Source organism: Sporothrix schenckii (genome assembly GCF_000961545.1).
Source record: "Sporothrix schenckii 1099-18 chromosome Unknown Cont38, whole genome shotgun sequence".
Lineage (NCBI taxonomy): Eukaryota > Fungi > Ascomycota > Sordariomycetes > Ophiostomatales > Ophiostomataceae > Sporothrix > Sporothrix schenckii.
Window position 1 is genome coordinate 342,501 of NW_015971139.1, and position 12,870 is coordinate 355,370.

The 12,870-nt window shown below is 59.8% G+C and overlaps 4 protein-coding genes across 4 annotated transcripts; 2 read left to right on the forward strand and 2 right to left on the reverse strand.

Annotated features, from left to right (window-relative positions):
- Positions 1–499: 499 nt before the first annotated feature.
- On the forward strand, positions 500–3,430 carry SPSK_05917 (uncharacterized protein; the record flags this gene model as incomplete). Its single annotated transcript, XM_016732625.1, has 1 exon — positions 500–3,430. One exon carries the CDS (start codon positions 500–502, stop codon positions 3,428–3,430), a length of 2,931 nt encoding a protein of 976 aa, XP_016591821.1.
- Positions 3,431–4,002: 572 nt separating this feature from the next.
- On the reverse strand, positions 4,003–6,269 carry SPSK_06007 (general amino-acid permease GAP1; the record flags this gene model as incomplete). Its single annotated transcript, XM_016732715.1, has 2 exons — positions 4,003–5,275; positions 5,332–6,269. 2 exons carry the CDS (start codon positions 6,267–6,269, stop codon positions 4,003–4,005), a joined length of 2,211 nt encoding a protein of 736 aa, XP_016591822.1.
- Positions 6,270–8,657: 2,388 nt separating this feature from the next.
- On the reverse strand, positions 8,658–10,978 carry SPSK_05990 (mannosyl-oligosaccharide alpha-1,2-mannosidase; the record flags this gene model as incomplete). The annotated part of the gene is made up of 2 exons (XM_016732698.1): positions 8,658–10,186; positions 10,258–10,978. 2 exons carry the CDS (start codon positions 10,976–10,978, stop codon positions 8,658–8,660), a joined length of 2,250 nt encoding a protein of 749 aa, XP_016591823.1.
- A 1,225-nt stretch (positions 10,979–12,203) lies between these two features.
- On the forward strand, positions 12,204–12,770 carry SPSK_06656 (5-hydroxyisourate hydrolase; the record flags this gene model as incomplete). The annotated part of the gene is made up of 1 exon (XM_016733357.1): positions 12,204–12,770. The coding sequence occupies one exon, from the start codon at positions 12,204–12,206 to the stop codon at positions 12,768–12,770; it is 567 nt and encodes a 188-aa protein (XP_016591824.1).
- Positions 12,771–12,870: the final 100 nt, after the last annotated feature.

Below are 12,870 nucleotides of genomic sequence, written 5' to 3' on the forward strand. Positions count from 1 at the left end.
AAGCCCCGATTGCACAATCTGCATCTGCAAGGCACGACGCTCCATCCATCCCCCCACACTTGTTCTTGGTTCCTTTGCTGACCGTCTGGATAAATTCAGGTCAACTGGGCGTCCTCACCAGGACCCGGGAACGGCAATCTAGAAATGTCCCCGTAGATGGAACGAATGAGGCTATGGCTGCTTTGAGGGGATAATCAATTCAAATGGCCAAGGTCGAAAGTGGACAGCATGGACACAAGCTGTTCTCCAGATAGGGTGGTGCGCATGGCCTTGGCCGTCTGTCTTCATGTCCTCCCTCATAAGTGACACATCTGCCATCCTGTCCTCCCCCTCTGTCCCACCGTCTTTTTGAATCTGATACGAGTTGCGCTTGCCGTACAACACCAGAGAGGACCATCATTGCTTCAGTTGTTTGGTTTCCTCGTCTTGCCACTCGTTTGTCAACACTCCACTCTTTCCGTTATTGATTTTGCTGTCCTCGATCCCTTCGCCTGGCACCATGCATATCCCCGCCATCTTGGCGGTGCCTCTTGTGGCCGGCGCCGTTTCGGCGGCCGTCGGCGGGCCCGGCAGCCAGATCATCGAGCAGGCCGCGCGTGCCGCTAACGCCGAGAACATTGTGCCCGGCAACTACATTGTCGAGTTTGAAGACGGGCACGACGGCAGCGAGTTTTACAACGCCATTGCCGCCAACGCCTCCAAGAAGATGGACCTCAACTTCAAGCTCTTCCGCGGCGCGTCCATCCAGTTCCACGCACCCGACGAGACGTCCACGGTCGACGCCACGGCGCAGCTGCAGGCACTGCCGGCCGTCAAGCGCATGTGGCCGGTGCGGCAGTACCGCATTCCGGAGCACACCCGCCACTGGGTGGCCAACCTGTCGAGCGACGACGACCATGCCCGGCGCGCCGCCGCCGACGACACGCTGTCGACGCACGTTATGACGCAAGTGACGCAGCTGCGCGCCAAGGGCATCACCGGCAAGGGCGTGCGCGTGGCCGTCGTCGACACGGGCGTCGACTACCTGCACCCGGCGCTGGGCGGCTGCTTCGGTCCCGGGTGTCTGGTGAGCTTCGGGTACGACCTGGTGGGCGACGCCTACACGGGCACCAACAAGCCCGTGCCCTCGGGCAACCCGCCCATGGACTGCAACGGCCACGGCACGCACGTGTCGGGCATCCTGGCCGCCCAGGGCGGCAGCAACTCGTTTGGCGTGACAGGCGCCGCGCCGGGGGTCGAGCTGGGCATGTTCCGCGTGTTTGGATGCGAGGGCAACGTCAACGACGACGTGCTGATTGCCGCCTTCAACCGCGCCTACGAGGCGGGCGCCGATGTCATCACGTCGTCGGTCGGCGGGTCCTCGGGCTGGTCCGACGAGGCGTGGGCGGTCGCGACGTCGCGCATCGTCGCCAACGGCGTGCCCTGCACGCTGTCGGCAGGCAACGACGGCAGCAGCGGCCAGTTCTATGCGTCGGCGGCCGCAGACGGTCTGGGCGTCGTGTCGGTGGCGTCCGTCGACAACGCCGTGTCCCCGACCTTGTTTTCCAAGGCAACGTTCGCCGTCAAGAGCGCCGCCTCGCCAGTGGCCAACACGTCCTTTGGCTACACCGCCGGCAGCCCCGCCAACTGGTCGTCCGTCACATTGCCGCTGTGGGCGGACACGTACAACACCAGCACCGAGACGGACCTCTGCGAGGCCCTGCCCGCCAAGAATAGCACCAACGACCTGTCCGGCTACATTGTGCTCGCCCGCCGCGGTACATGTCTCTTCACGATCAAGGCGCAGAACGCCGCGCGCCGTGGCGCCAAGTACGTCCTTTTGTACAACAACGAGCCCGGCACCCTGCAGGTGGACGTCAGCTCCGTGCCCGGCATTGTGGGCATGGCCATGGTCACGGCCGACCAGGGCGCCGCCTGGATTGCCGCCCTCGCCCGCAACGAGACGGTCCTAGTCGCCATGACGGACCCGCTCACCGCGCCAAAGGGCCTGAACAATGCGAACAACACGGTGTCGGGCGGGTTTGTGAGCAGCTTCAGCAGCTGGGGCCCGACCTTTGACCTCAACGTCAAGCCGCAGTTCGCGGCGCCCGGCGGCCAGATCCTGTCGACCTTCCCACGCAGCCAGGGCGCCTATGCCGTGCTGTCGGGCACCTCCATGGCCTGCCCGCTCGTGGCAGGCATCTATGCGCTGCTCATCGAGGCCCGCCCCGACCTGCGCAACAACCCGCAGGCACTCCAGTCGCTGCTGTCCTCCACCGCCCAGCCCAACCTGTACAACGACGGCACCTCGCGGCCCCGCCCGTCCCTGTTGGCCCCTGTCCCGCAACAGGGCGCCGGCCTCGTGCAGGTGTACGACGCCGCGTACGCCACCACGCTCCTCAGCGAGAGCAGCCTCTCCTTCAACGACACGGACCACCACGCCCCTCTGCGCAACTTTACCATTACCAACCACGGCCACACGTCCGTCGTGTACACGCTGTCCAACATCGGCGCCGCGACCTCGTACACCTTCCTGGCCGGCACCGACATCCAGCCCGCCCACTTCCCACTCACGCTGCAGGTCGCGGACAGTCCGGCCTCGCTGAGCTTTAGCACGTCCGACCAGGCCACGGCCAGCGGCGACGGCACGACTGTCACCATCCCTGCTGGCCAGCGCCGCGTCGTCACCGTGTCGGCCACGCCGCCGGCCGGCCTGGATCCCGCGCGCTTGCCCGTGTACTCGGGCTACATTGCCATCAACGGATCGGACGGGTCGGGTCTGTCGCTGCCTTACCTCGGTGTTGTCGGCAGCATGCGTTCGCTGACTGTCCTGGACGCCGTCCAGACGTACCTGGGAAAGGTGCCCGCCGCCAGCGGCAACAGCACCAACTCAACCGCCGTGCCCGGCCTGGGCGCCCGTCGCGTGCCCGCCAACACGCTCTTTGTCCTGCCGGTGCGCCTGACCCCCGGCCAGAAGAACCTGACCGACGCCCAGCAAGCGGCGCTGCAGCTGCTGGCCAACGCCAACCACACCGCGTCGCTCGTCCAGACCAACCTCAACTTTGTCATGGGCTCGCCGCTGATCCGCGCCGACTTGGTGCCGATCAAGCTGTGCTCGTCGCCGACGACGCCGGCGCCGGCCCTGCAGGACATTCTTGGGTACAAGACGCTGGGCTCCATCCAGAGCTTCCCGGTGCAGTGGATGTCGCGCGACCCCTTCAACGCCACCTGGGACGGCAGCATGACCGACGGCACCTATGCGCCTCCCGGGCTGTACAAGATTGTCTTCCACGCACTGCACATCTTTGGCGACCCGAAGCAACCCAGCGACTATGACATTGTCGAGACGGACCCCTTCCGGATAAAGTACCTGGAGGCGCCGTCGACCACATCGCCGGCCGGCAAGGCCGTGCCCAAGATGATGAGGCGGCAGACAGCGGAATGCCCGTAGAGGAAAGGGTTGGGGGTTTCCAATGTCCTGGATGACAGCGACGTTGGATCGACGATTATGCAGTAGACATCCTATTAGTATCGTCGAAAAGAGTAGCGAAACATGAAAGGAAAAGTACCATCCGAATGAAATACTTACCTTGTCTGATGAATGCGCTCTTGTCTGGAGTAATAAGCCACGGTATGTGTGCATGTTCACTTCATTAATGCTTCCTCTGCCGCACATAATAGTCGTTGAGTATTGAAGTTGTTGCCACCTTTTTCACTGTGCTTTTATTCCAATTTAAAAGAAGCGAACAGAAATCACCGCCGACGGATCCCGGTCCAACCAACCCAAGCCTCAAAAATCGTGGTATCTAGATTTGCGTGACAAGAAACAAAACAAAAATAACAAAATCAGAAACAAAAAGTCAAATGGTCAAATGCTTTCCCGCTCCCTGGGTGGAAGATTCCAACCCCGCCCAGTCCCCAACGCCATGCAAAAACAGAAAGGGAAATCAATGTCAAAATCGTTGAAACGTCAAAAAAAAACTTGTGCAGCACGTCATAACAGGTCGTGGACCACATGCTGACTCAACAGAAGAACTTGTACATCTTCTTCCACCGCGGCCAGTACAGCTTCTCCTCCTGCTCTTGTGCCACCAGCAGTGGCAGGTTGAACTCGCGTCGGCCCGTGTCAATGTCCATCTCCGACAGCCGCACGTACGACGTCCGGTACCAGAGCTTGTGCGCGAGCCACATGACCAGCACAATCGGCACGGCCAGGTACTCCAAGAAGAAGTTTTTCACATTGGCCGACGTGCTGGCCTGGCCGTAGTTGATGGGCCAGAGGCCGACCCAGAACTGCGCCAACAAGATGAGCACGTTCATCAAGAAGCCGAGCCAGGATCCGATCGTGCCCGACTGTGCGCGGAATGCCAGCTCCGTAAGCATGCGGCCGCGGCGCCGCCACGCCATGCGGAAACGGATGTGGGCGAAGCAGATGCTGCCCCACGTGAAGACGCTGCTGAGTGCCGAGATGGCCAGCAGCCAGTTGAGCACGTCGGCCTGCGTGTCCACGTCGGCAAGGTACGCGAGAAAGCCGAGACTCGACGCAACCAAAATGGCCATGAGCGGTCGTCCTCGGCGGTCGATATACGAGAGGATGCGAGGGGCCTGGCCCTGGTCGGCGAGGGCAGCGAGCGTGCGCGAGGAGCCGAAGACGGACGAGTTGCCGACAGACACCACGGCAACCAAAATAATCGAGTTCATGACCGAGGGCAGCACCTGGATGCCGGCGCTCTCGATGGCAATCACAAAGGGCGACGCCGTGGCGTCGGCAATGTTTTTGGAGCCGGGCAGCCGAGGGTTGTTATACGGTACGAGCAAGCCCACCAGCGTCAGGGCCACGACGTAAAACAGCGAGATGCGCCAAAACACCTGCTTGATGGCCGTTGGCAGGCTCTTGCGCGGGTTCTGCGTCTCGGCCGCTGCAAGACCAACAAGCTCGGTGCCGGCAAATGCAAACGCGGCCGTCACGAGCACCGAACAGAGGCCCTTGAAGCTGTTGTTGAAGGCACCCGGGTCGCGCCAGTACTTGCCGCCAATGTAGCCTTCGGTCGGCGTGCCGCCGATGTTGATGACAATGCCGAGGAGGATGAAGCCGACGATGGCCGTCACCTTGATAATGGCAAAGATAAACTCGGCCTCGCCGTAGCCCTTGACGCCAAACAAGTTGATGCTGATGATGATGAGGAGAAATATGGTGACAAAAATGGCCTTGTTCAGGTGTGGATTCCAGTACGTCACCGTCATCGACGCTGCTATAATCTCCAACGGTAAAACGACGAGCCACTGTAATGCGTAGCTGAGTGGGTTAGCAGGTAGGTAGTCGATGGTGTGTGATTCCAGAGGGGTACTTACTTCCAGCCCATGGCAAAGCCCCAGGAGGGGTCAAGGAAGCGCGTCGAAAAGGCCGAGAACGAGCCAGCCACAGGAAAGACAACGGCCAGCTCGCCGAGCGCGTGCACAGTGCAGTAGAGCATCATGCCGATGAACCCGTACGCCAAAAGTACGGATGCAGGACCGCCCTGCGACAACGCCTTACCCGATGCCACAAAGAGACCGGTTCCAATAGAACCGCCAATGGCAATCATCTGCAGGTGGCGGCCCTTGAGCTCGCGGGCCAGACCCGAGTGAGCCGTAGCGAGGTTGGCACTGTGTAGGTCGTAAAAATGGCTGTTGCGTCCGTTGCGCCCATTGTGCTCCCTGCGGCCACCACCTCTGCCGCTGCCGCTGCCGCCGCCGCCGCCTCCTTCGAGATCGTCGTTGTCAATATTGTCATTGTCGTCGTCGTCCTCGTCGCCACCGTCATGCTGTGGGCCGCCATATCGCATGTTATGCAGAGGGTACCCAGCTCTCCCCATCCGGTTACGACCGCTCCCGTCGCCCGCACTGCTACCATAACTGCTCCCGACCCGGGCATTAACGACGGAATCGGGTGTGAAATGCATGGTTGGGTCGCGGCGGAATGTGTCGACCCAGCGCGAGAAGGCGTTCCTGGGAGGGGCGTCGCCCGTGCCCAAGCCAAACGACGGCCGGCTCTCGGACCCGACAAAGGACGAGCCGCCGCCGCCACCACCACCGAGCCGGGATCCTCGTGTGCTCCGTTCCGGGTCGTCATAGTAGTATCCTGGATCGTTCGTCGTAATGTGGCCAATGCGCGCCACGCTATCCCCTCCTGCACTTGTCGAGTTTCGCATGGTGTGGACGTTGCCCGGTTGCAAGCCGTCCTCCTTTATTTTAAAAAACTTCAACTCCAGATCTGGGTCCAACGATGACAAGTACGGTTTCTTCCCCATTGGAGCGAGTTGGTCGATTCGGGACAGATCTCGTTCGCCGTGTCTGCTCGTCTGTTGCAAAAGAACGCCAATCGTCGTGGCGTCTCTCGAGTCCAAACGGCGGTCACACACACCGCTCGTAGGGCCGTGGGAAGGACCTGCGTTTCGTTCGAGTATAATCGACTCTCAAATCGTCGCTTCGATGCGGATTGTTCGTCTCGGTCGTTACTACCAATGTGTCTCACAAGTCGCTTGCAAAAGGCCAGATAAATGCAAATAAACAATCGGTTATGAGGTCACGAATGAAGCAGAGGGTAAGGTCGTTTGCCCAATTCGTGGAGGTCGTATATCAGGAAAGTCGTCGGTGTCCGAACGGGAGAGGACGCTGTGCAAGATAAGAGAAACAGGACGTCAATGCGCCCTCGATTCGAGCAGCACGGCGCGGCCGCGAAAGAAGGGAGGTCAACCTGAAGGCACAGCCCGCGGTGATCTGCGCTTTGTGCGTTCCTGGCAGGAAAGGCAACGGTTCTCAATTGCCAACTATGTCGGCCTTGCTGATCGAGCTGGCCGCTGACTACGTTGCGGTTTACGCTGTCGACAAGTCAGCCCGCGCAAACACCATATCCGAGAGTGGGGAAAAGACAAGTCGGGGCGAGGCGAAACGAGTCGGCGGTGTGCGTAATGTTCGACGAGTTCGGCAACTTGTGTTTTGCAGTTGCAAAACGATTGACGAGTGAAGAGGAAGAAGACGATAAGTCAAAACGAGAGGCGGGCGGGAAGTGGAAATAAAGAAAAGGATGCGGTGGTGTGGAGGTGGTGTGAGGTACTAGTGGCTATCGAAGTGAGAGGGGACTGGTCAATCTTGGGCGGCTTGCGGGCTGGTGCAGGTCAAGAGAAAGAACGACTGGCGAAAACGTGTGCGGGTCTCGTTCGCTCCTTCTTTCTTAGTGCTTGCTGGCCCTAGTTTAGTTTAGCATAATGTTATTTTACTTTGGCTTGAACGATCAATGGAAAGAGCGCCACGCTCCCCTCGATAGGAAAGAACGAAGGAAGGCGCAAATTGGGGCAGCGTGTTTGCATGCATGCAGAGGAAGGTGCAAGATAAGGAAAGGAACGAGATCGTAGGAAAGGTGAGCCTTGTCTTAGAATGCCAACCGACAAAGGGACCCAGAAAACTGAGACGACAGACAGAGTACGATAGCGTCACTTAAGCGGAGACTTGGCAGACCCCAGCCAGTGCTGTAAGCAGGCATCCAGGGTCAAGAAACAGCGCAACTAAAAGTCACTTTGGAAAATGGAACATTTGCCAATGTGACGACATGAAATCGAGGCGACAGGTAGAAAACAGTTGGAGAGGGGCTGGGGATATGAACCGGCACGTCTTTGTTTGAATTTGCTGTCGTTCTGTCCCCTGGATGGCTCGTTGATACGTTCTACAGCTTGCTCACTTCTCGACGGTTGTCTTCCTTTGCTCAGTCACCCTGTCTGTTTTCCCTCTTCTAGAGCCTTTCCTTTCTTATTACACCGTTACGCTGGCTGTGGATGCCATTCTTCCCTTATTCAAGTCATATGTGCTATCGCACGACAAGGGGGAGACGAAGCTATCAAAGCCAGCCGATGAATCTCCACGAGAAGGATCCTGTAAGGCACAGCAGATATCTGTTGCTTTCGACCCACTCGAGCTCAAGCTGGAGACAAGGAGACAATGACAAAAGACGACACGACGATAAGTGCTCGTCTTCTTTGCCTGGCTGTGCTCCATTCGTTTTTACCGCTCTCCTTGATTAATGCCTCCTCCTGCCATCCATCTCAGGAATCGATTGCGTGCAAGGAATAGCAGGATGGCTGTCGTTGGGCTTCTCCCGTTGACACATGAGAGTGACTCCGTCGTTGCGTCTTTTATTCTCGTTTATTCCCTCTGCCGTGTCTTGTTTACTGCCTGTTGCTACCAGTTGTTGGATCCCTGGTCCAAGCTCTTGCTGAACAAGGCAGGTGCTTCACATTTCATGGATACAATCTGATTGCGCCTTACCAATTCCGGTGTATGTCCAGCAGGGCATGGAAGCAGGCTGACTAGTTCACCAAGTACTACGAACGTACGACATAGAGGCCAAAGCACGTCCTGTCTTTTCCTCGTTTTATTCGCTTGAAGCTGTATCAAAGATGCCCACAACAATGCTGTCCAATGATATAAAATATATACACGACGAGAGAGAGACAGGGACAGAGAGACTACCATCTCAAAAAGCTTTTGCTTCTTTTCGGCCTTTTCTTTTTCTGAAACAAAATAAATCCAAACACAAAACGCCGTGTACCAACTGCTCAAAATGAGGAAGCGACAGGACGGATCACCGACACCTTGCAGAGTGACGGCGGCCATGGTCCCATCCCACCGGGCAACTACATATCCTATGAAACAGGCGGCGACACCTTGGCGGCGCCGGCCGGCTTCCGCTTCCAGCCGGTGTGGAAGAGCGGGCCCATGTCGAAGCGCGGGAAGGGGTGCGCCTCCGTGTTGATGACGACCTTGTCGAGCGGCAGCACGTCGTTGGGCGAGAACAAGAGGTAAAAGTACTTGAGCGTCTCCGCCAGCCAGAAGCTCTCCATGTTGTCGCGGCCGACGGGCGGGACGACGTTGGCATTGGTCAGGCTCGTGAACCCGCCGCCCTCGTCGACCGCCGTGTAGTTCATAAACGACTTGAACATCTCCCAGCCCCACTCGCGGTACAGGACGTCTCCCGTGATGCGCCACATGTAGAACAGGCTCTCGACCGTCTCGGGCCGCTGCAGGTTGTGGCGGTCGAGCGGCTTGACCTCAAAGTCGCGGCGCCATGGCGCGTCGGGGTCCGTGTCGAACGTCGCGGGCGGCATGCGGTGCGACGCCGAGAACGGCGGCGGGGGGTCGGCAATCGTAAAGTGGGTGATCTCGGCGGCGAGGCCCGTGGCCATGTACTTGTACATGCCCCAGCAGGTCTGCGTCAGCTCGTGCGCCAGCTTCATGTCGGCGTCGTGGCGCGCGGTCCACCACGCTTGCTTGCGTGCCGCCGCCAGCGGGAGACCCTCCGTGGCCGCCAGCGCAATGGTGCCGGGCAGGAAACAGACCAGGTGGTCCATCTTGGGCGACAGCGGGCGCAGCAGGCCGTCGGGCCGCTCGCCGACAATGGTGAACTGCATGTGCTCCGTGTACGTGATGAGATGCTTCCGGACCGCCGCCAGGGCGTCCTGCCACATGTCCTGGTAGACCGTCTCCTTCTTGTTGGTCTGCAGGTACTGCTTGATGAGGTATTCGTAGTAGGAGTCGCCGCGGCTGCCCAGACGGATGTTCTGGCCCATGAAGGAACCCGTCGCAGGGCTGATGAAAATCGGAACGAGACCCTCAAACGCACGGCTGCCCTCGTCCACCACCTCCATCACATGCTCGACCTTGTCCCAGAAGAGCTTCTCGCCGGTCAGCTTGGCCAGGTACTTGAACTCCAGCTGCAGCGTCGTGGCCTCGGCGGTGGATGCCGATCCGGAGTTGTCGTGCGCCGGCAGCGGCTCGGACTTTCCAATGTTGACGCTCGACCACGGCAGACCCGTGGGGCTATCAAACGCCGACACCAGCCGGTCGGCCAGGTCCTTGGCCTTCTCGAGGTAGAGGTCCTCGCCGCCCGTGCTGGCGAGCTGCGTCTCGCTCAGGGGCGCCATGTCCGGGTACTCGTTGGACAAGTAGTGGGCGGACAGGAGGCCGCCCATCATGCGGATGGTCGTCTCAAAGGTGTTGACGTCCTGGTCCTGGTCCCACGTCAGGGACTTGGACACCCACTCGCGGGCGTGTGCGAGCCGTCCCGTCAGGTTCATCAGCATCATGGTGTCCAGCGAGTCGATAATGATCCAGCCCATGCCCTGAGGGGCCATGAACCGACCGCGCTTGGATTCGGGATAGAACTCGTCCTGGCCTGCAGTGCGGTTAGTCAACGTCTCTTTGGCAGAAGCCTAGACGAAAGCGCCTCCTCGTGGTGCAACGTACCCCATGCATACCGCTCGTAGGCGTCCCAACTCAGCTCAAAGGCCTCGACCACGCGCTCGCGCCGGCCCAGCCAGTCCACGCGCCCGCGCGCCTTCTCGTCCTTGGTCGACCATGTCCACCCGCGCAGCGGCACACGCTCCCTGTGCTCCTCGAACCAGCCGCGGTAGTACAGAATCGACACCAGCACAAGGACGAGCAGGATCCAAAAGCGTCGGCGCCGGAGCAGCGGCCGGCGGCGCTGCGACACCGGGTAGCCGTACGGCTTGTCCTTGTACATGGGCAGCGCCTGGCGGTTCCGGCCGCCCGTAGCGGCGTCCAGCAGGTTGCCGGCAGTTCCTATGATTCCCTTGTTCCCTGCGTTATTCGCACCAGCGCCCGGTCGCCGCGTCGCGGCGGCCCAGAAGTGGTCCTCTGCTAGCCGTTGGGGGTCGTTGAACGTGGGCACGTTGCGCGGCACGGAAAACGCCATGTCGTCGTTCGTGGCAGTCGTAGCAGCAGACGCTGCAGTAGCGGCAGCGTTGGCGGCAGCGTTGGCGGCAGTTTCGAGCGCGTTCTCGACGGCACTCTCCACGACCTGCCGAACCTCTTTTCCTTTCTCGAGCGCCTGGGCGCCCGCCTCGATGGCTCGCTCGCGGAAGTCAAGAGCAGCCTGGGTCGCAGTCGCGCGCAGGATGCCAATGGCTGGGTTTCGGTGCAAGCCAAAGGGGTCGCGAACGTTCATTGGCGTGGCTGCGCGAACATGGAGCCGGTCGGCGGCGCGAGGAAGCAAAGGGAAGGACGATTGAGGTTGTCGATGAGGTTAACAGGGAAACGAGTCGAGAGGCTCAGAGAACGTCCAAGTCGAGGGATGTTGATGCGAGGCGTGGCCAGAGTCGGAATCAAAAGGTGCACGCCGGAAGGCAATGAATCGTATGACAGGCTCAGAAGAGATCAAAAAGACAAAGGAGATGAACAACGCCCCCTTGTTCCTCTACCAAAAACACACAAAAAAAATACTCGAACGACTTGGCGAGGCTTGCAGTCCAAACAGAGAGAAGCCCGTTAGGGAACCAACGTAATGGGTAGAGGCTAAAAAAGGCCAGTAGTGGATAATAGGACGCCGAATAGGCGCGTCCACGAGCTAAAACTGCGTCCCAATGGCAGAGAGAGTCCCAGTCTGCAAAAGACACAATACACGAGATCGTCTCCAGAACGTAGTTTGGGCTAAAAGACGGCAGCCTGTTGGGATGCACAGCGCTCCTTAGGCTCTTCGTTTCTGAATTGGCAAGAACGCAACATCCTTGGAATAGACAGCTTGCCTTTCGCGGAGCTCAGAATCTCCGTGCCGTCCGAATGTCCGGCAGAAAGCGCGACCCTGGGACACACATGCGAAAAGGACAGGTCGGGGACACTGGCCTGCTGTCTTAAAATGGAAACAGGCAGTCCTCCCCTTTACGAATTAACTGCAGATTCGCGGGAAGGCGCCAGGGGGCGGCCGTATTAGTGGGCCACAGGGGCATCTGTGCTTCTTTTGGACGGGCGTGCAGCAGTGGCTGGCACCCTGTGGCTGATCAGGGCATACAGTATGAGTGCGAACAGCTGGTTGCTCAGCACTGTATTGTCGTCACTCCGTCCCCATACAAACCAGGCTGCCCCTCTTCTGCAAGTCGGCCGCGGCTCAGCCCAACGTACACGTGCGGAGGCCGGAGTCCTCCGCCTTACTACTGCCCAGCTCAACGAGACTAGGACTTGGGAGAACAGTTCTAGACGTTCTTTTCTCCCCCTCAGCTCTCATATCAACTGTCATAGCCTCGTCCTTTGCACTTTTCTAGTCGAGGCACTAAATCGCGTATTTCAGGACGACATACTGTCTTTGACATTCTCCATTGGCGTTCTACTTTCGTCTTTGTCGATACGTTCATTCACGTCACTCAACAACCTCCGCCCTCACCACCACTGGTACCGCCATGGCCAAGGACCGCATCACCTGTCATATCCTCGACACGGCCCAGGGCCGCCCGGCGACCGGCGTGCGCGTCCGCCTCGAGCTCGTCACCCCGTCGCCGTCGTCCTTTTCGTCGTCGGCCGGCGCCTCGGCCATCACCAACGGCGCGTCGACGGCGGCCACCGCGGCCCCCCTCGAAGCCGCCCCGCACAGCCACCACCACGGCCACGCCACCCAGGTCTTTGAGTCGCAGACCAACGAGGACGGCCGTGTGACCGTGTGGCTGCCGTACTCGGCGTCCAACGCGTCCGGGGATGTGCCGGTGTACACACTGGACGACGTCCTCGACAAGGCCGAGGCCGAAGCGGCGGCCTCGGTCGCAGGCAGCGGCAACAGCGATGACTCGGCCGCCCTGCCGCCGCCGCCGCCCACTACCTGGACGCTGCGGTTCGACACGGACGGCTACTACGGTGCGGGCAAGGCTTTCTTCCCCGAGGTGGCGGTGACGTTCCGGGTGGCCGCGGGGCAGCACTACCACGTGCCGCTGCTGCTGAATCCGTTCTCGTACACGACGTACCGGGGCAGCTGAAGAACGAACAACGCCTCGCACTGCAAGGCATTCGGAATGAACAGCATGGCGAATACTGGGAGAGGGGGTTGACGACCTTGCCGGATCAAGTAGGGCTTGT